The sequence below is a fragment of the Corvus moneduloides genome, chromosome 3 (genome assembly GCF_009650955.1).
Source record: "Corvus moneduloides isolate bCorMon1 chromosome 3, bCorMon1.pri, whole genome shotgun sequence".
Taxonomy (NCBI): Eukaryota; Metazoa; Chordata; class Aves; order Passeriformes; family Corvidae; genus Corvus; species Corvus moneduloides.
In genome coordinates, this window is record NC_045478.1 from 7,601,797 (window position 1) to 7,624,041 (window position 22,245).

The following is a 22,245-nucleotide window of genomic DNA, read 5'->3' on the forward strand; positions in this document are numbered from 1 at the left end:
CTGGCTTTTGGAATTGGCCCAAAAAAGACAGTTTTCAAGAACATGGCTCCTGTTTCTATGCCATGGAAGTTTTTTTTATCTGTTGTTTTTGATTCATTTATCTCGAACTGCACCTTGTTAGGTAACTGTTCCCTTTCATCCCTAAATTTAACAGAGTTAAGCCTAGGCAGGGATGTGAGATGTAAGTAAGTACAGATAGGTCACCTGCACCACCATTTCATGCGATGTTGCATGACAGCTGCGTGGCTTGTGGATGGGTACAGCTGGAGCAAGAGAGGTGATTAGTCTGTCATTCCTTGGGTAAGATTTGCAGAATTTGTGGTTGAGTCTAGAAATTACAGGAGCAAGGAGCCCCAGCTACAGTAAACAGAGAGATGCTGTCAATGAGAGAGAAGAGTGAGAGGTTCAGGTATCTGCTTTGTGCCTCTGTGAACTGCTGCCATTACACAGCAGCAGTTTAATTTCTGTGCTGCACCTTGAGGCTTGAGAAGGAGCTTTTCTGTCCTCCTTGCCAGGGTTTCTCTTCAGAGTAGGGCACATTGCTCTGCCCCTCCTTTCAGAGCAGCATCCAGCCCAAGCCACTCACCCTCCTAATCCAGAGCCACGCTTCAGGGCTGGAAACAGCCAGGCTGTGACACCTGCGGTGGGTTTTGTGGCAGTGCAGAACACCACTGAACATTTGTAAGCTGCCATTCATTTATGTAGAAGACCATACATTTTTGCTTGATGAAAACATGTTTTCCAAGGTCTGGCAGCTGCGAAATTTGAAGCCCAGCAGGGAGCTCCGAGGGGCGGGCGGACGGCTGCCTGGGCAGGCAGAGCGAGCGTAGCGCTCATGGAAATGGGCCACCCAGAGCAGGGAGCTGTGTCCTATGACAAGATCTGGTGCCCAACACACAGCAATTATCACTGCCTCGTTTAAGAGAGAAACCTTGTCCACAGCACAATTTACACCTGTCCCCTGGCAGTAAAGGGTGAAGGATATTTTACACTCCCAGGTGACCTCCTGTTCTCATGGTTTAAATGGTTTCACAGAAACTCCTGGTGCTCTCTCTCTAGGCACAATGCAGCTCTCCTGGCACTGAAACAAACATCGTATCTTTAACTCCCTGTTTCTCTGTTTTCAACTTCACATTATAGTTTGTTTCCACATTCTTTCTGTTCTACAATGGAGCTGAAGTGTGCAGATGTGGAAATGCTGCCTGCTCCTCTCGCAGAGTTAAAAGCAGGATTCTTAATAAGCAAGAAAACATGAAGGGGTCACCAAGAGTGGAGTTTTCTTTCATCTGCTATTTCTCATTTTGGGTTTTTAAGAACGTAAACACAAACCAGACAGTCTGTTTTCCAGACACCTAAATGCTTTTGCAGTTTTGTCAGGCTGTTTCAGATGGATAGTGGCAGGTTTCTCTGTTGTGCATCCAAATGCTCCCTTTCCACACAATGGTGTAAAACGCAGAATGACATCCTCGTCTTCTGCGTAGGTGTAAAGCAAGAGGAATTTGGTCTTCTCACCCTAAATGCTTTACTTGTCCTGCCCTGCCTTCAAGCCCTCAGAGTGTATATACAGCCCCACTCTAGAAAAAAACCCAACAAAACAAACAAAAACTCTGAAGACTTGAAAAAAAGGCAAGGTATGGTGGAAAAGCAATTTGGCCATGAAGTCACTTGCTCTGCTTTGCAGGAAAAGAAGGATGAACATAGCACGGCCAGATTACAATGCATCCAAAATACTACTTCTTGTGACAGAATCTCTTTGTACATGTGACTTACTGCTCTGTGCCAGTGGAATCAGGCACCCAAGATGACTTAAAAGATTAGAAAGCATCATTAAAATCTAATCTTGAAAAGATAAAGCTGGAGGACAAGATCTGTGTATCTTTAGTAAATGACCAGAGAGAAGTCTACTTGTAAAAGCTTGCTTATAAAAGCAAGCATTTTGGCGAAGAAGAGACTTTTATGTCAAGTGCTTCCTTTTAATAATGTCATATTTAGTAGAGATTCCAGTACTCTGGGTTAAGAAGAAGAAAGCAGCAAATTAAAATGTTCTGGTGAAACATTTCTTTGTTAAGGAAATATCAGAAATTCCATTTATTCAGCAGCTGCATTTGTCTATCCCAAATACAGCTGGGAATAAAAAAGATGGCTCTTCATGAGATTTTCCATTCGTTCCTTCCTCCCAGAACATACACACCCACACCCACCCGCCTTCCACCATTTCTTCTAGGGCAGATACAAAACCAGAGCTCATTTCTTTCCTCCCCAAAAACCAAGAATGTTTTAAATCAGAAAATCTGTGCTCTGCAAGAGGCACATTTTGGAGATGGGTTTTTTGATGGATCTGGATCTGTCTCTTTTTTTTCTGTGTACACATATAAGCATAAGTATGTGCCATTAAGAAAAACACTAGTTTCCATAAGAAATCATTCATGTCCTTTTAGTCAACTATGATTCAGGTTGGTCTTTTTCTCTGGGTCATGAAAAATGAGCACTTCCAGAAGGCAATTCATGCTATTTATCGTAAGGTGGGATGTATCGTCCTGCAGACAACTCCTGTCTTTCCTCCCAACTGCAGAGAAGTCTAGACAGCCAGCTTAGGCTGGACTCCTAAGGGAAGGAATGGAACACCCATCATAAGTTCACTGTCTATGCAAATCACCCTCTCTTTTATAGTAAAGGGGGATGGCTCCTCCTTCACCTTATCTCTTAGACACCTATTTTGTGGGGACAGGAGTTGCCTCTTTGACAGGTCTGTCTCCCTCTCTGCAGACTGTAGCAACAGTTGAGAAGGTGAGGTTAGACCTAGCCCGTCTTAGATGCCAACCTTGGACCTAAATGTTGGTTACCTAATGCGAGAGATAAGCACCTCTCATTGGTCATGGGGACCTGCCTACACATAGGAACCTGAATTAGGAGAAAAAGATCCTTCAAGAAGCCTTCAAGGTTCTTATCTTCATTGTTTGTACCATAAATTAAGCCCTTGTTTTGAAATGGCTGATTCCATAAGTAGCCAAGTTGAGCAGGCTGAAGTCAATGTGGTTGGCAGTGCACTCAAAACATACAAGGTGGCCATTAGGGGAACAGAGCCCCAGTTCAGCTGCTGCTATCATCCATGTTCTCCTACACTGCAGCAGTCCTGTATGGATCCCCACCCTTCTGCTGAACCTTACCCTCCTCCCTTCATGGACACAGCCACGTGGAACAGGTATGAGGAACATTTCACACCTGCTGTTCCTAATACACCCAATCCCTTACAGATGATTTTGCACTGAAAAGGGCTGAGATTTTTTTCCGTGGTCAGTTGCTGTTGGAAGGGAGATGAACACCAAGTCCTGGCTTAGGCTTGAGTGCTGTGCAGCTTCTGATGGGGATAACTTGTTTCCAAAACAGGTGCTTGGTACGGTGCTGAGCTCAGGCTCAGGACTGGACTACCCAAGCTCAAAAGGGATCATATATTTGAAAGATAAAACACATGGAATGAAGAATTTTCTGGATGAGGAGCAGAATGCTCAGCACAGGATTAGCCATTTTCTGAGAAACTAAAGGGATTTCAAAGTGCACTCTCATTACCAAATTTGTTTAGTAAATAACTTTAGAATTGTTTTGGACAATCAAACCTGCTTATCATCTTTTTATCAGTGCAATAAAAACAACATATTTTCTTCTCTGCTATGACTAATTCTCATCAAATAGCCTTCCTCAAGATGAGCAATAAGTCTTGTCCTATTATGTTTTTTATCTGTATTTTGGTTTTATTTTGAGAAGGAAATAATTGATCTTATTTGATTTTGAACATTTCTCTTTTATTCTTTTGAGACACTACTTGCTATTCTACCATCAGATACCAACTTGAACACATAGTGGAATCAATGGCAGAATATGAGGTTAATAATAACCAGCCTGTGGCAAATAATAAGCCAAAGTAAATACTCTGAAAGATTCTATTTCTGCATGGTTCAATAGATGTACATAGCATCTTCATGAATAGATCTTCTTATTGATGTTTCTGGTGACACATTGGTGCCTTTGGTTGGAATGACACTAGGGTTTAACCCCGGCTTGCAGTGATTGAAATGGCCTTTCTATTATATTTAATATAAAGAGATCTCTTTTGTTCTTTAAGAAAAACTGCCATTTCTTGTTTTGATTTCTGTAATAACACAAGGAGTACAATATAAATCACGTAAAGCTTTAAGCGCTGTCTCAAAGGAGCTGCTAACAAATATCATAGAGGATTCTAGATGTATCGTATCTATAAACAGTCTAACTCTATGAACTATAATGATTCTGTATTATTAAGGGCACAATCCCACAAAAAATTGAGTGCCTCTTGCAACCTGAGCCCTTGACTTCCACGGGATTTGAGAAAGGACAAGGCTTTACACTGCAAATATCCTACAAAAAGCAAGTCTTTAGAAATTCCACCCCATAGCCCTGAGTTTATTGTTTTGCAAAGACACATTTGCTCAGTTTACAGGTGAATATTTATTTTTCTCACCTGACAGTTTTGCAAACTCAACTTGACATCAAGCTGAATTTTTTCTTATTCAAGCATCATCATCAGTAATAAAGGTATTTTTGCCCTGGATACACCTGTGCAACTCCATTAGCCTTCATCAAGGTTACATGTGTGCAATTGAGGTTATATATGGAAGACGACTGGGATGGAGAGACCTGATGGTGGACACAAATCGACCTCTGGAATATTTATTGCTGCTGCTGATGTGAAAGAAGGCAAAAAGTGGTGAGTTTAGCAAACAGGCTAAACCGTGCACTATTTTTTTCTTGTAATGCATTCAAGCCTTATGTGGGCAGCTGAAAGACAATACATGCTGAAACCTAGGCTTTTTCTTTCACAAGATCTAGGGTTTTAATTTTTTTTATTGCTTTAACTAAGTTCATAACAGAGCAGTGCTCAACCTAAAGTATATCTGCATTTGACAACTAAATAATAAAGCAGCAAGATTCATCAGTGTGTGTGCTTCTAGAAATAGATGCTACCTGGTGACTTCTGCACACAAGCAGATGTCTTCACAGCAAAATTCAAATGACAGTCTTTGGACAGTCAGTGATTTATTTCTGTAAGTTGGTTCTAAGATTTTTCTTTTCCTGTAGAGGAAATTTCCTATTCTTTATCACCCTGAAAAGCATATACTGTAGCCTTAACAATTAAATAATAATGAGCAGACAGAAGAGAAAGGACAGGAGAGATCTGGCATAGCTACTGCTAGCTATCATTAGATTTACAGAGGGGAAAAGACATGCTTCCTAGGCCAACATATTTTTTATGAATAATTGATAAGGCAGTCAGTACAGTTATATCATAGAAATGTAATATATATCCATAATTATAGAACCAGCTTTGTGCAAAAGGACACAATACACTGAAAGGAGATACCAGCCAATATGCCATCCTGAAATAAAATACAGTCACTATTGTGTTAGTTGGCAAAATTTAAATACAGGATTTGAAGCAAGCAAAATGTTCTTTAATCCCATTTTTTAGCACAGTCCAGGCTCAGTCTGCTCAGGAAAATACTGCAAGGCAAAATCAGCAGCTGCATTAATTTGCTGATGATTGAGGGAAAAATGAAAGTTATCCTCATGGTTTTTTTCTCCCTACTTGCTACTCTAACTTAGTAATAATACAAGAGTACCAATTTACTCCTATACAAGTATATGAAGCATACAAATTGAAAAATCAATGTAATGGAAAAAAAAAGATTATCATGCACTGTTTAGAATCAATCAGCTAGAAACGGGGGAAAATGCGAAGGTGGAGACATGACGTTTAGAAAATGTACATCCTGTACCTACCCTAAGCTGGAGTGTTTGTATGAAAAAGCTACTGTTAGTCCAACATGCAGACCGAGCTACATTTTGACCAGAAAATCATCTTATTTCCAATCTTTTCTAGAGAAATTAATCAGTTGTCTTTTCTTCTTTTTAAAGTCCCCAAATAATAAAAATATCAATCCCTTTGCCCATAAAAGCCACACAAAAGCATGTAACAAAGATTTCAGGGTGAAGGGATTACAATACTCCAAATGCTTTATTTGCATGATGTCTCAGCACCATTCACCTGAACGCTGATGGCTTTTTGCAGCCTGAAGCACAGACTTTTGTTGTGTGTGACAGAGTCCCTTGCAAACATCGACAGCAGCAGTTTTTAGTTGTGGACTGAATCACCATTAGCAGTGGAGTTTAAATCTTAGATCTCTCAGTGGTGGAACACTTTCTTCGGCCAAAACCAGCCTCTACTCATCAGAAATAATTACACTGTACGAGTCAGATGTGTAACAAATGGATCTGAGTCTCAGTTTGGAAATACATTCAGAGGAGGTGGAAAGAATGGCTACTGGCTCTGTGACAGGAGATTCAATCTTCATAAACCTGCAAGAGAGGGGAGGAAAAAAAAGCGACACAAATGCGCCCTACAAAAGAACAGAGCAGATCACAGCTGGAAGGAAGGCAAACCTTTTAATCAGGTCCTTGAAATACAAGCTGCAGGAAGCTAGAACATTTTGGTGGACTTCAAACTCTTTGCCTTCAACAATAATTTTCAGGTCTGTAAACTCTTTCGCTCTGCGTTGCTGGTTCAACTCCTTCAACATTTCTGCAGAACAGAGAAGACAGACAGTGCCAGGGTTCCCATTAAGAGTTTTTTTTATTTTTACTTTTTACTTTTCATTTTTTTTTTTGTAAAGAAGTAGAGAAACAGGAAACAATTTATATTTTTGTTGGTAAGATTGGCTCAACACAGACAGTCAGAAGTTACAAATGTAACATATTAAAAAAAAGAAAAAGAAAAAAGCAGGAACCAGTAGGTCTAAACAACTGAAATATATATACATAGAAAAAAAAGCAAAAACAATTCCTAAATTTGGAAGGGTTAAAAATGAAAATAAAATATTTCAGCATTAGCAAATCAGAAACACAGAGAATGCATTATCACAGAAAAGTTAAAATAATTTGTTATAATCAAAATCAAGAGCTAATGAATTTCTATCCAAATGGAAATAAGTTTTGAACATACTAGAATAATATTAGTAAAAATGGTATTATGATGCAATATGAATTGGATATGGGTCAAAATAATAAAACCACAAGACCTGCAAAAATAATTTATCCTTAACATTGTAAAAATGTGTTAAGCCTCTCTGGTAACAGAATAAAATAGCAGTTCTAAATAATATATAAATTACAGTGCATAAAAAATTAGCTAAATTATCAATGCACCTTGCCATATACCTCAGCTATATAGACTACAATTGTATATGTTTCAGAATTAGCTTAAAAGCATCCTTATGATAAAGAAGAATCTCATGCAGAGAATAAATTACTGCCTTTTATAGCAATTCCCATTTTTCGCACTCCAAGGATTTTTACCATCACAGCATTTTTATTTTTTAGCCTTCAACGGCTTCATTTACAGCAACAATCAACTTTCACACATCATGAAAGAATCATAATGATTAAAATAACCTATGAAAGTGTTTCCATCCTGCAATAAAGCACCTACCTTGCATGATGCCTCCTTTTATAGAGCCTATTGGTGCTAACAGTATGAAATGATAGTGTGCCACGTCTCCATGTGGGGATGCGAACTACTAAGCAACCTATGTGTTTTATATGCTGCCTGGACTTTTAAGGCTAAGACTTCCCTCCAACTTTGCAGACCAAAGTGGCTATCAAGATGAATAATATACTTTTCACCTGGGCAATAGCCTGGCAGTTCAGAAGCTGGTGATCAAGATGACAGAAGACCTGATTTTAAATACTAAAGGACTTAGGGTTTATTTTATGTTTGCAATAGGTCAAGGTTCTCATTTCCTCAGTGTAACACCCTGAACACATTTCTCTTCAGACAGATCTGTAAATCAACAACAGTTCCTTACATCGAGTCCTTACATGAAGCAAAAGGGACCTCAAGGGTGTGTAACTCTAACTGTGCTCAAAGCTACTGTCAGGCTTGAGCAAGAGCTGCCAAAGCACTGCCAAAGGGTCTTATTGTGAAACACAGACCCAAATAATCCCTGGGTTCTCCTGATTCCCCAAGGAAGCTCAACAGGAATCATTTCAGCAAAGCACTAGTGTTTAATGACACAAAAGCATGCAAATATGCAACTGTTTCATGAAAAGAAACTGAAGCTCTCCCAAGCCCCAACATCTGTGGTGCATATTTTTCAGGCCTAAGTAAATAAATGTCACCTTGCACATTTATGTCTATTTAATGGAAACACAGTAGTGTCTGAAAGGCTAATTATTCTGTGCTGAAATGGGTCAGTGCTCTCCAGAGAGCAAGCAGATCATTAAAGAGGGCACAGAAATAACAGCAGGCTTTTGTCAGATCTATAATAGGGGAAAATAAACCACTCTGTCCTGTGGGTGCTATAGCAGGGACTATTTTTAACAAATTCAGCTGAGGTGAAGCACAATGATACATTTTGAGAAAAACCCAAAATGGGATCTGAATGTTCACTCCTGTGCAGGGAAGTCTCAGGCTTTTGCTGGAGGTGTGATGCCTGGGGTCTCACTGCACAATGAACACTTCGGGCCTCAGCTAAAGACGGAGGATGGTTTGGGAAAAAGGGGTGTTCTACTTGACTGGGGGCCAAAGTGACTGAGGTCTCTGGTTTCACAGGAATAGCACCAGGTGCTTTATCAGTTGCATGTATTTGTGGAGGAAGCATTTTTCTGTCCTTTTTCACACATGAACAAATTTTTTCCTTTTTCTGTCTTGGTCCATTTCCCCACTTTCATTTACAGCAACGCCATTTTCCTCACACCAATTTTCTATCATTTCACGTCTTAAAGACTGTTACTCTTTCCTCTAAACTTTCTGATACTCTCTCCCCTTTTCAAACTTACCCAACCACTGTCCTTCACCCCCATCTGCACTCTTCCTAAGTTCCTATTGAAGTTCCATTTCTCTTGTATCTGTGACTTTACAACCTTCCTTGCAGAAGCCTTTCAGGGCAAGGGCTCCATCCATGACTAAGTCATACAAGTCTAAGATTACGCTTACACAAAGGGTCAATCTCCACCTCACCTCATTCCATCTCCCTCTTTTAGAGCTCATGATCAATTATTATGGTGTTCAAAGGGCACAACTGTATGAATAACAACTGCACAGATGAATCCTGTGCTTTAGAACAGGAAAGGAGAGGAGAGGAGAGGAGAGGAGAGGAGAGGAGAGGAGAGGAGAGGAGAGGAGAGGAAACAGATTTTAGTTATACTCTTGAATGGGCTGGAGGTGTTGGGAAGTGAGCTCAGAGTAAGCAGGACAGTACAGACCATCCTTGAACTCCTGACTGTGGCCAAGATTACTGAAAAGCAGGAAACAAAGCTCAGCCACTGCACCTGTTGATGTTGTGCTCTCTGTGCTGCCTCCAGCACTGTGAGAGCTGGTTTGAGAACCTTAAGTCCCCAGACAGCTCCCCCAGCTAATGGGCTCATTATTTGGACTTGCTGAGCACCCTTTATTTACACTCAGTCCTGGGCACAGCTTCTATCTATGCTCCTTACACACTTGAATGTGCTTTATGCTGCATGCATTCATTAAGGGATGCAAACCAGAAAACAGGTCTGGAGCAGTGGTGCAATTTGGCTCATAAAAACCCAGAAATGAGAACAAGTTCTAATCAGAAACTGAAACTCCTCTTTTTCCTACAGACATTTGGAGGCCGTGATTCCCTCCTTGTTCCCCTAAATTGTTATAGTGCTGTCTACAGAGAGATGACTATGAACAGTTCTGAATTTTTGCAGCTCAGTATCTGAACTAGAAAGAGAGGCAGGTGGAGAGGAGAAGGAAGTCAGGAGACTGCATTGATTCATCGATCTTCCTCTCTCAGGCTCCTTTGTATTACTAAATAACTAGCAGGCATTAGTATTGGACACAAGGTTATATCAGAAAGGGCCCTCATTCTCAGAGTATTTGTAATGCTCACACTGTGCTTAGCCAGGCATTAATGATTTATGAGGACTCAGGATGAGTTGCAAAACAAATTTTTTCACCAGGTAATAATGCCTGCCGATGAGTTGTAAAAGAAGAAACAACACAGTGCAGTCCTGGCAGTGAAAAATGACCTCAGCTGTCTCCTGCTAGTCCCTCTTCTGGGCTCTTCCTAATTTTCAGCATTTCCTCCAACAAATGGAATTTCCTGAAGCCTTCAAAAAGGGATGTGCTGGGAATTTCCTACTGGTTATTTATCCTTCTCGTTTCTTTGTTCTAGCACGCTTTATTTTCTTTGGTTTTTTTTTCCCCCCTCATTTGACTTTTTGTTTTTTTAAGAGATCCAAGTAAAAATGAAGTGCAAGGACAGTTAAAGTGCAAGGTTTCAGCAGTGTGAGCACTGATGTTCCTTCTCCTCAGTGAATTACAGCCAGTGCTCTACCCTAGTGCAAGGGATTTTCCCTTCTTGCCACAGGTGCACACACACACTGGAATGACAGAAACCAAGCCAGTCCTTTCTGTCTCCTTCATCACTACTGATGCTAAGTCATTCTCAGTGAAAGACTGGTTGAGTACTTTCTTCATAAAGAACTGCACAATAGACACCCCAAAATTACATGAGCTATGCAGTGGCTGAACCTAAAGGAGACTTGACCTGAAACCTGCAACTGAACATGAACCTCTCTGTGGAGCTTGTGAAAGGCAGCACTTTCTGTCTTGCCATTATCAGCATCATTGGTATCATTGCTTGGGGGCATTTAATGTAATTATGTTGAGAGTCCCAGAGATAATATAGGTCAGAAGGTATAAGTGACTTTCCTCAGGTCAGGAACAGAGCCAGGACGAACTCAGAAGCTTTGATTCTTGGTCCCCAGCTCCAGTGATCACACCACTTTTTCTCCCTCTTAATTAATGGACAAATTACAAATTAAACTAAAGAGCCCACAAGCCTTGGAACAATACAGGATCAAGCACAACTCTGTAATAGTGTAGATCAAGTAAAGGGAAAAGAAATTATATAGTGAGTATTTTTTTAAAAATTACTTATGATCAGAAATAAAAACGAACAAGGAACTTATTCCCAAAGTTTATTTATTCTGTATTTTAAGCACAGTGGAGACTGGATACTTAAAGACCCTTTCTAATGCACATTCCCCTGGCACAATGGAAGCTCTCGGGTTTCTTTCCATTTTTAGTAAAGAACTCTTTACTTAAAACTGAATAGATAAAGCTTTAAAAGGGGGCAGCAACAGCTAAAATATAATGAGCCATAAATTATGGAAGAACAATTTTTGCAAACAGCATTTTAAAAAATTTACTTGGGAAAAACTAACCTCTTATAAAACTGCAAAGGGTAACTCATGAAACATCACTAATTATTCTTGTGAAGAATGTGCAAGAGACCAATGCTTGCTCACACAGGCTCATGCTTTCATGATTGGGACAGAAAATGTGGGAAAGCCAAGAAAAGTTACTAGGAGGAAAATCCAATTACCTTCTTCCCTTAATAGGTATGGAGATTAATTCCCAAGGTTATGCTCTAGTTATGCAAAACAATAATTTTAACCATTAAGTGCCAGCACTGCCCACACTTGCTTATTTTGATAGTGGTAGAGCATGTGTAGATACAAGAAACTAAATCATGAGGCAGAAGATGTAGGAGTCAAACTAGAGCTGTGAGTGACAGGAGGGAGTTTACCATGGTGAACCCTTCCTATGTGAACCACACAAGAACTCAGGATTTTTCCCACTTTGACAAGTCTCTCCTTCTCCTCACCACAACATCCACAGACACACAGAGAACCCCCAAGCCTGGAGAGTACCCCAAGAACCTGCTGAATGTTCCCTTGTGCTGTTGATACATGGCTTGAAGCAGCTGCAGAGAGGCAACAACTCAATATCCAGCTGCCTCATTAGGCCAGGCTGATGAAGTTAAGCAGCCACACTCGGCACTGCAGTGGCTGATGCTGTTCTCTACTCCTCCAAACACCCTGACCTGGCAGACCAGGATGAACATCATCCATCCCTTAGGGTCTCCCATGATGTTCAGGATGGGGGTTAGTTATTTCCCAGTGGACAAATACAAAAATCAGCTACAGCATATTCCATGTGGTGTGAAGACAAGCGCACACCTCTGGAGAACAGCTTTCTACTTGGGACTGAGGATAAGAAATACGTCTTTTAACCTCTTTTGGCCTGAAAGGAAGAGGGAAAGGGAAATGAGTGAAGCCTGGTGAGATTCATTAACAGATGAGGATGTTTCAGGAAGGGACCCACAAAGATCATTGAGTCCAGCTCCCAGCCCTGCACAGGACAGCCCCAAGAATCACACCATGTACCTGAGAGTGTTGTCTGAACACTTGAGCTCTGTCAGGCTTGATGCTGTGACCACTGCCCTGGGAAGCCTGTTCCAGTGCCTGACCACCCTCTAGGTGAAGAACTTTTTCTTAATACCCAATACTACCCTGGGATCTTCAGTTTCCTTCCTGGACCCTGAAGATTATACATTCAGTTACCTGGACTGTCTCTGCAATTGAATAGAGACGGAGGCCATCTCAGGCACAACACAACCTGTTCTGTGTGCTTAGACAGGTAGGATGTAGTGTCTCTCCCCAGGGATTTCCAAGGGAGATTAAATAATTAGTTGGGACCAGACAGTCATTTCTTTTTGCAGAAGGTGAGAACTAATCGGTTGCAGATAAAAACTTTAACCTTTTTTTTCTTATTGGATCTCAATTTTAGTTGAACTTCTTTATCAAGAGCAGAAGGAGAAGGGGGTGTAAGAAAGCAGGGACTGCCTATGCAAGGATCCTTTATTGGAGAGGTGGGGGAGGCAGACAAATGGTGAAGCGCTCTCACTCTGTACTGTACTGCAAAGAGCCAAGGCTGCTCAAGGCTTGGGATGGAGGTGCAAAATACTGTCTGCATGATACTGGTGTGCCCAGTCCTCCTCTCACAGTCTCTATTCATACAGGACACCATCCCGCACCAAACACATGTGAAAATGCTTGACTGGTTCTGGCTACCTCCTGCATATTTTGCTTTCCTAAGCCATTAAGCCAGATAAAATGAGCTGAGAAAAGCTCAATACTGACTGCAGGAGCACTGTGAGGCCGTGCCCTGCCGAGCCTGTGCTACCCAGCTACACACCCTGGCGAAGATGGAGCATATGCTGATGGAGAGGTATCACTACTGGCACAGCTACACCAGCCCCTGAACAAAAGGCAACGAGAGTCATCTTCTGCTGGGTTTTGTCAGCACAGCAATGTGAAATGCAAGGTGTGAAGTTGTCATACTCCAAGCTGATACAGCCACGGCAGTAGGACTTTGTAGTGCAGACCAACCTGTCTAGATCTTCGTTGTGTTGACACTGTTAGACACCTGTGCTGCTAAAGAAAACAGTAACAGATGCTGCAGAGTTGGAAAATATTTTTAAATCCTGCTGAATAACACGTATGTGGCTGTATATGATAATTCTACTCAAAGGATTGTTGGCAATGAGATGTCCTGTTGTGCTAAATAATTTTTTGTTGTTCACATAGACAAATTCTTCTCACCTTATGATGAGAAAGGATCAACAAATTTAGCTGTGGTGATTACTCATTTGAGGAAGACAACTGCAACTCCATGTGTGAATGGAACCTTTCTAAATATACTAAAAACTCAGGGAAGTCACTATATCATGTTTTGAAACTAATTTTCAGGCTATTATCATCACTGGAACTGACATTAGGAGGCACCTCAAGGCTGCCTTCACACATTACAGAGTTGATATTTCCCTGTATTAGGCCACAGAACTATTTCAACATATTTTCTGAATTTATTCAGAGACTAACTATACCCTTAATCTCTAGAAAAAAAATGCTTTAAATGCAACTTTACAGAGATTTTGGTACCACAGTTATGCATTAAAATAATAAAAAAGGGAATCTGGGGGCTAGAATGCCTTTGCTGCTTTGATTTATGAGGTAAAGTCTTCAATGGTATCCATGCCTGCTAATTTATAATCAAACAGGGTTACAAATGCACAGTGAGCATATGTGACCAGGTTTGAAAATGAACTGCGTTTATATTACATATATGGATGCAAAGAATGAGAAAAGAATACAGTGACAATTTTGTCTCTTTTATTTTCCAACACACACTGTGATCCATGTAAGGACAGGCAGCAAGACCAAAGGACCTAACATAAAAATACACACTGAGATGTTGAGATAAAGATGTAGCTTCCTATATCAGGATCCGGGCTTTTTCAGGATTCACCCCTGATTAAATACAAAGTTGGCTGTAGCCTGTTCTGTGTTGGCCAAGGCAAACAAAGCCCAGGAGATCCCAGCAAACTGCCAGTCTGGTCCCCTCTCCACATATAACATGCCACTGTGTCAGTTAGCACTGTAACTTGATTTCCAGGCAGACAATAATTTTCTCTGGAGACAAAATGAAAGAGACAGGCAGAAAGAAAAGAGAAAAGAAAAAAAATCGGTGAGCACTGGAAATGCAGAATAGCCCAGATCCAAAGGGAAATTTAGTTCTGATTGTTTTATTTACCAGCAGGCAGCCCTGAATATCAATCCACTCTTATGGGAAGGCTAAAATATTTACTACTACGTGGTTTGGGCTGGATTCAGTATTACCCTAATTGCTTGTAGCAGAAAACTAGGAGACAGCTTTTGGACCTTTTGGATCTCTTTATGTAGTGGGAGGCATTAGCTAAATGTTTTTGGGTTTTGAAGGCTTTGAACAAGCAGCACCCATCTGTGAAACTGATGGTGTGATCACCAACAGGTTCCTGACACGGCAGCACAGGTGAAACACTGGCCAGTTTTGGTGCCAGTTGTATGTTAGCAGCAGCCACAGGCACATCTGCACCACCAGCCAGCAAACAAAAGACCTGTGTTTCAAAAGAAGAAAATATAAAAAGACAGGTTTCTGAAAATAAATCAGTGATGTACCCAGAGTAAATTGCATCTATTAGAGCAAAAAGAAAAACCCCAAACATCACAACTCTAAGGGGTAACACCTGGCAATCAAAGACTTCAAAGCACTTAACATACATTAATTAGCAAGAACGAGGCTGCTCCTCTGCCCACTGTAAACGAAGTAGTGCTGCCCAGCTTCAACAGGGGCAGGGCTTAGGTTTTTCATAAAATGTATTAAAGTGTAATTAACACAATTCTTTGAAATAAATACATTTTTTACTGGCCAGTGGTAATGCACATATTTTCTAGCATTCACAGACTGCATACATGATGCCTAATGAAAGCAAATAAAACCAACTCAAATCTTGGGCACTGAAATCTCACCCTTGCAGAAGATAATATACATCATCTATAAACAATAAAGTATTAAATCTCAGTATTTAGGCCTGTGTACTCCATGGATGGTTTAGTACCAGGCATGTGTGATGCACTGGGTTAAATGGTTGTGACAGCATTTCTTGGTCCACTGGACATTTCATATCATAGAGAACTGCTTTTTGCTACGGACTGTGTCCCCACAATGAGTCTTAGTGATTCATTACACTATCAGAACAGATAAGTGTAATCAAATACCGCAAAATTAAAAAAAAAAAAAGAAAAAAAGAAAAAGAAAAAGAAAAAGCTCTCTGTCAAATCTAGGCCCTCCCTGGGGTATTCTGCAACCCAACAACTCCACGTTAGCAACTGGTTCCCTGCTCCGTAGCTTCACCAGGTGTGGAGGGCTGCAATCATGACTATTCATGACTACAGAAGTTATTGTAGTACTTCAATACAGGGCTGTATTTAACTAAGAATCATAAACGACTACAGGTTTGGAAAGAATTATAAATAAGCTATTTTTTGGGCCCCCTGAGCTTTAAGAACATGGTATTTTAAGTTAAAAAAGCCATAATTTGTGTCAAGATTTCCTTTGAACATCTTCCTACATATAATAATTTCAAATCTCTAGATTCTATCTGTCCTGAAGATGTGAAAGACTTTATAATTGTTTGGGGTTTTTTCCTACATTTTTAAGCACTGTAAAGTTTTCAAAGTCTAACAGTGTTGTAGCCGTTCAGGAAATATTTTGGAAAACTTCCGTCTCATTTCTACATAACTCATATTTCCCTGTAATAGAGTAAGACCTTGATTTTTAAACCTTTATTTTTAAGCAAAATTTTTGGAAGGTATTTCCGTTATTATTAAGTATTTTTGTAAAAATTCTAGTAAAGTCACTTCCTAGTATCCATGTTCCCTGAGCAGGGGGTTTGTACAGTACGGCAAGAGAATATGAGCCATAACTAGCTGATAATGAAAGAAACCATTTAACTGCAAATGTTGTTTCTATTCATACAGAATTAAGTTATCAGGATGTGCTTAAGTAGCTGCCTTACCAAACTCAGAATTAAAAAAAAAAAAAAAAAAAAAAAAAGAGGCACTTTTAAGAAGTCTGTTGAGATTAAAGGACAAAGATTTATTTAATGAGTATTAAAATTTATGGGCTAAGAATTAAGCAAGCTTGTAAAGACTATTTGAGAGCTGAATGGCTTTCACATAATGAAGATGGTTGATAAGACTTGGCTAAAACATTTCAAATACAAACGAAAACAAAGGAACACCTCAGAAAACATGGTGATTAAGTCAAAATTTCAACAGTGAAGGCAATATACAAATTTCACAATCATTTCATAATCCAAAAATGCTACTACAACCAACCCACAAAGGTGCTGAACCTATGAAAGGATGACAACAGGCAATTTTGAATCTAGACAAGCATGAAAGAAGCATGTTTTTCTCCTTCTGTGTAGTTATGGCAACAGAGAGATATAAAACCCCTCCTAACTGAACAAGGGCTTTTTTCCTCTCTCTGCTCCCATCCGCAACTTTACAGCTGTCACCACAAGTCATCCCGCTCGCTCTGGCACGCCAGGCAGCGAGCCGGCATCTGAGGCGAGCAGAGAACAAAAGAGGCTGCAACACAGCTCCAGTTCAAATGACAACCTCACCAGGGCTCCAGCCTGCACTGGGAAGACGAAGTTGTAAAGTTTCACAAAAGAATTGAAGATTTCCCACTAGGACATCTCTGGGAAATCAAAGATCTATTTTAATTTAAGGTACTTGCAGCTTCTCTTGCTAATGACAGAAATATCTAGAACACAGCTGCCCAAGAGTAGTTTGCAGGTTTGCAGGGGTCCATAAAGCCACTTGCACTGATTTGAAAAGCCACATACACAGGCAAGCATAAACTGTTTCCCCTTTTGAATCCGGGCATTAAAGATAGCTAAATGTAAGAAATGTGGAGGGCTGGGAGGTATCTTTGAAAACTATTGTTGAAACCATGAGGATTCTGGAGAGGGGACACGTTAAAGCTTTAGGCAAACAGAAAATAACAGGATTTAATTTAGATAGAAGATTCTTGATGGGAATTGATAGATGTTCATCCATAAGCTACTTCACTGATCTGTGACACACAAAACCAGGACTTACAACCAAGTTCGAGGAGGACAGCCTCTGAGGTCCTCACAAAGGGCAGCCTTAAACTTAGTGATGAAAGCTCTGAAAAGGAACATACAGAACTGGAAATGAAATGACCACCATTTATTGTCAGTGGCCTTTTGAATTTTCATTTTGCATTCCCCAGGAACAAAACAGTTAGCGATCATTTACTTTGTCTTCGATGATATTTTGCCCTATGACACAGAGTAGAATCTGGTGTCTCTAATCAGCATGTGCTGTGTGTCTGAACCAGTTTCAGGAGAGGTAATTATTATAATTTCATTCATTTTTTCTCAGGTCTCCAAACCATAAATTTTCACACACACACACACACATATAAATATATAATGAAAATGGTGGTACTTCTAATTAAGTATATGGCAATAACAGTTCATGTGTACAAATTAACAACCCTGGGAACAAACTCATTAAAAATCTATGGCTAAACTTCAAGGGCTTTGTAGTTTCACCTCTTGTGTACTTGCCCTCTCCGCTCTGACAGCAGAAGGCCAAAATGTATTGAAGAAGAACAAACATCTACCTGTGCAAAAGCTGCCCTTTATGTTTCACATGAAATGTCAATATTTCAAAAGCTGGTTTTGTCTTTCTAAGTACCTGTGACCCTTTCAGTGGACCAAAGATTTCACGGACAGAGTTTTAAAAATGAAAATAGTTCTTAATTCATTTTTTTTTCATTTGTATGTACATTTTTACTTTGCTGTAGAAAATGTCATTAATAGTGACAATATGGCACAACTGTCACATCTCAGTGTGCTGACGTCTTTAGGTTAGTTTGGAAATGTTTTTCTAGGTCATTATTTTTAATTAATACAACGAATTAGTATATTTTTATTCAAAATGTCAAACTGTTTTAATCATAACACAAATATGAAACATTGACCTAGAAAATAGGACGTTTTTATGGTACTAAATAGCAACAACATAATTAAAGCATGACATTCTAAAATGAAAATAGTGTATTTGACCATTTTACATCTTAATGAACTATCATATCAACTTGCTATTTAAATTTCATTAAACTGGATAGCAAATATAAAATACATTTTGAAACAACATCATCTCTCATAACAAATTCTGGAAATATGTACCTTTTTAATGATGGTTAAATGACTTTTCTAATTAGTGTGGTTTGGAAAAAACTGATTGAAATGGCATTTTATAGGAAAAAATCGTTTCAAGGCCAATTTATTTCACTGAAGACACTGTCAATACTCCATCAGGCGGTACCTACTTAGCCATAATCAGAAACTGCTTTAGCTGTGTGGCTGTGCAGTGTCTTGTGGAGTTAAACCGACACAAAGCCCTTTTAAGTGACACTGAGTATTTCCCAGTTCTAACCAACACACCTGTTCAGCTGAGAGCAGAATTTGGTCCCCATGGCTGTACAGTATAATAATTACAGTTATAGAGACACACACTTGCAATACCACAAAAGAAACACTGTTTCTTGATTTCCTGATTTTTAATGTTAATTTTCTAGTCAGCTTAACTTCTGTCTTGGCTTTTGTTTAGTCTTCCTTTTTTCCTTCAGCTGTTACACTTTTATTCAGCTCCTTCTTATACACTGGTGATTTTCTCCTAGCAATAATTTTTAAAGGTAGTAATATGTCATTGAGAATGTGATTGAGATAATTCAGTGCATTCCTAAGGACACCAAATTGCTCAACTGAAGTGTAATTTGGGTAGGCTGCAACTTTATATTTAAAGATTCATAAATGCTGCAAATGTAAAATAAAACTGAAGGTGAAGCAGCAGCTCTGGGGTCCTTGTCTGCAAGAACTCACAGAAATGAAAAAAACCCAAAAAAACCCCAGAAAATGTAGATTAATTTTTTTCAAAATGCCTAAATAACTTCTGAGCCTGGGATTTAACAGCTCTTGAAAATTTAACCTATCTGTAATTTTTCATAGAGACAAACAATGATTTCTCTTGAAATAATAGTGTTAAACTGCTTTTGACTAACCAAAGTAATGTCAAAGGTTAAAAAGATAGAGCAGGAAGACAAGAACCTACTCTGTAAAACAGCCATTCATCAGAGCTTCAAATCTCTGCTTGTTCTCCAGGGAATAGTCTGCAACAACTTCACATAAAAACAAGACGTCCCCTTTTTTAGGGGACTATACCATTCTTGCCTTAATCACGCAAATTTAACATCATTTTCACACCAATCTTTAATACTGATTCAAGTAAAAGAAGTCAAAGTTCAGAACTTTGGAAGTTTGGAAATGCAAACTCTAGTCATTCTTATGTTTTCTTTCCTCTGTAGTTGATGGACCCAAGAAACAGCCCAAACCATTCTTTTGTGGTTCTTAGTATTCATTCTATAAATGAGAAAAATTAATGTAACTCCTTAAAAAGGAGTGCAGTATTGAATAGAGCTTCTGGAAGGAAAAAAAGACATTCAATAAATGTCTCAGTTTGAATCTACTTGAGAAACAATCTTTTCAAGTTCTTTTTGAAAGCAAAAAGAGAACATGGCTGCTGTGCACCCGCTTATTTGGTGGTGCACCAAAACAATGCCTTCCCTATGCCAAAAAATTAGGAGGCAACAAAGATTTCCAGTATGCTGAACTTTAAAGAAAAGTAAATTTTTTTTTAATAACTAGCAAGCCAGCTGCTGTGACTTGTATGGAATCTACTGACAAACAAGGCTGCTGATCACATTTTTGGGTTATTTTCTTTTTTTTCTTGGAAGAAGAAGGCCAAGTAGACTTAGAGGCAAAATTCAGATGAACAAAGACAGGACTAAACCTAGTGAAAAGACATCTTGGAGCAGAATAACCATAAACAAAGTAAAACTGTAAAGCAAGAAAAAAAAGACAAAAAAAAAAAAAAGAAAAAGAAAGGACACAGAGTTTTGAGGGCTTGTGCCAAGCCATAAAAAAATGGAAGGCAGGCTTTTAAATGCCAAAGGTAGAGGTCAAGACTACAAGGAAAATCTGACTCTATTAACTGTGCAAAGCATGGCTGTTTCAGCACCGCGCCAGTGGCAAAAATCAGCCTGCAAATGATCAAAGAAGCTGTTTTATGTTGTAAAAAACATATACTACCTCACATACACATAGTAAAAGGGATCCAGGAACATTAATAGTAGTCATTCTGGAGTTAAATCCTCGTAGAGCAGGCAAACTCTAAAATAATGCAAGTGTAAGAGATCTTTAAAAGTTATACAACTTGCTAAGTGACAGGTATGACAAGAGAAACCCTCTGCTAGTTTGGACCTTCCTCAAAGAGACACTTTTTCTCCCATGAAAACAGAGTTATAACTATGCAGATGTGGCAGATGTTAGTATATGAATATTTATAAATCCAGAGGATATTTTGGTCTACCTCACCAGGCATGTTAATATTTGAATAGATTAATCAAAGCACTGAGTACACAAAACAAACTGCCCCCTCACCTCCTCCGAGATGGATGTGGTTCATACTCTGAATGATGTGATGCTTGAGGTACTCAGCCCCAGAGCTCGTGCCTGTATCACCCTCTTGGGGTGCTCTACAGGCCTGTATCACCTCATGGGGTACCTCCAGACCTCGGAAGGGAGAGCAGGGCAGCAGCACTGGGTTTCCAAAGGAGCCAGGGCATGCCAGAACCACAGCCCAACACAGCGTGGTGGTGTGTGGGCATTGCTAGCTCAGGGCCGAGCTCTGGCCTGTCTGGTGGGGCTGTGCTTGAGCTTACCCAAGGGAACTCATCCCTCTGGGAATGACTTCCAGCAGATCACAGGGGTAACTAGCTTACACTAGGACCTGTAACAACAAAGGCCCCATGGCACAGTACAGCACAGTTTGACCCATTATCTTCAGTGTCCTTGAACTCAACTGCACTAAGTCACCTTTCTGGCACCTATAGCCAAGCACCACACATGGCCCAAAGCATTGGCCATGATGGGTTGGGTAGAAACTTCTCCAATAAACCTTAAACGCTTTTTTTTCATGAAGCTATAGAAAATTTAGAGTTTACATGAATAGCAGCAACAAAACATTTTTAACCAGAACTGAATGAAGTTTCTTTTATAGAAATGTTATGTATACATCCACATACATGCAGAAGGCACTGACATTACTGTGGGAGGAATTAAAATTGCACTAAAGCAAGACTACATCTCAAATTGCTTTTTGTGCCTTAAAAGCCAGCAAAGGAGAACAATGTTCTACTCATTTCTACTAGACTGGAAAGTAACACATCTTTTGCCCTTTTATCAATTTCACATGTATTTTGTACACCCATTTTCAAGTTTGTAACTTCACAGATACACTATACATGCACTGGCAATATATATTGTTAAGTCTGTCTTTTTTCCAGTATTAATGGTATCCCACGTGGATCAATGTTTTTAATAAGAAGAATAACACTGGTCCTTGAGTGATGGAAAAATAAGGGCATTATCTTTATTAAAATATTTTTTTCTTTTTTTTTAAATGAAAAAGGTGCTATTCTTGGAAAATCTGGAAAAAATTAAGGAAAACATCTGAACAGGTTGTTTTTTCTCAAGGCTGTGTAAAGCTAGAAAGATCTTTGATGTGTCAGCTTTGACAGTTATTTCAGTCCATCTCTGTTAGCACTGCAGCAGACGGCTGAGGATGCAATTGCTTTCCTCACCAGTCCCTCAGGTAGAGGACAGGAGAGCCCTCAGCAAAATTAAAGTTGAATTGTGATAAACACACTTGCATATTTTTGCAGAGGGTACATATTTTGGGCTGAAATTTATCAAATCTACATTTAGCTGTGTAAAAGGCATTTGGCCTTAATTTTGATCTCTAGGCTCCTTCTGCACACAGAAACAGGCAGCTCCAGTGTGGGAGTCTTCTCACTTC

General features: G+C 39.6%; 1 protein-coding gene across 3 annotated transcripts in view; it reads right to left on the minus strand.

Moving 5' to 3' along the window:
• The window catches only part of KLHL29 (kelch like family member 29), a 392,991-nt gene that overhangs the window by 64,581 nt on the left and 306,165 nt on the right, over positions 1-22,245 (minus strand). For all 3 annotated transcript variants that reach the window (XM_032104042.1, XM_032104043.1, XM_032104041.1), the window contains one exon: positions 6,475-6,613. In XM_032104042.1, coding sequence (XP_031959933.1) covers positions 6,475-6,613 — 139 coding nt within the window. The remainder of the gene's footprint in view (positions 1-6,474; positions 6,614-22,245) is intronic.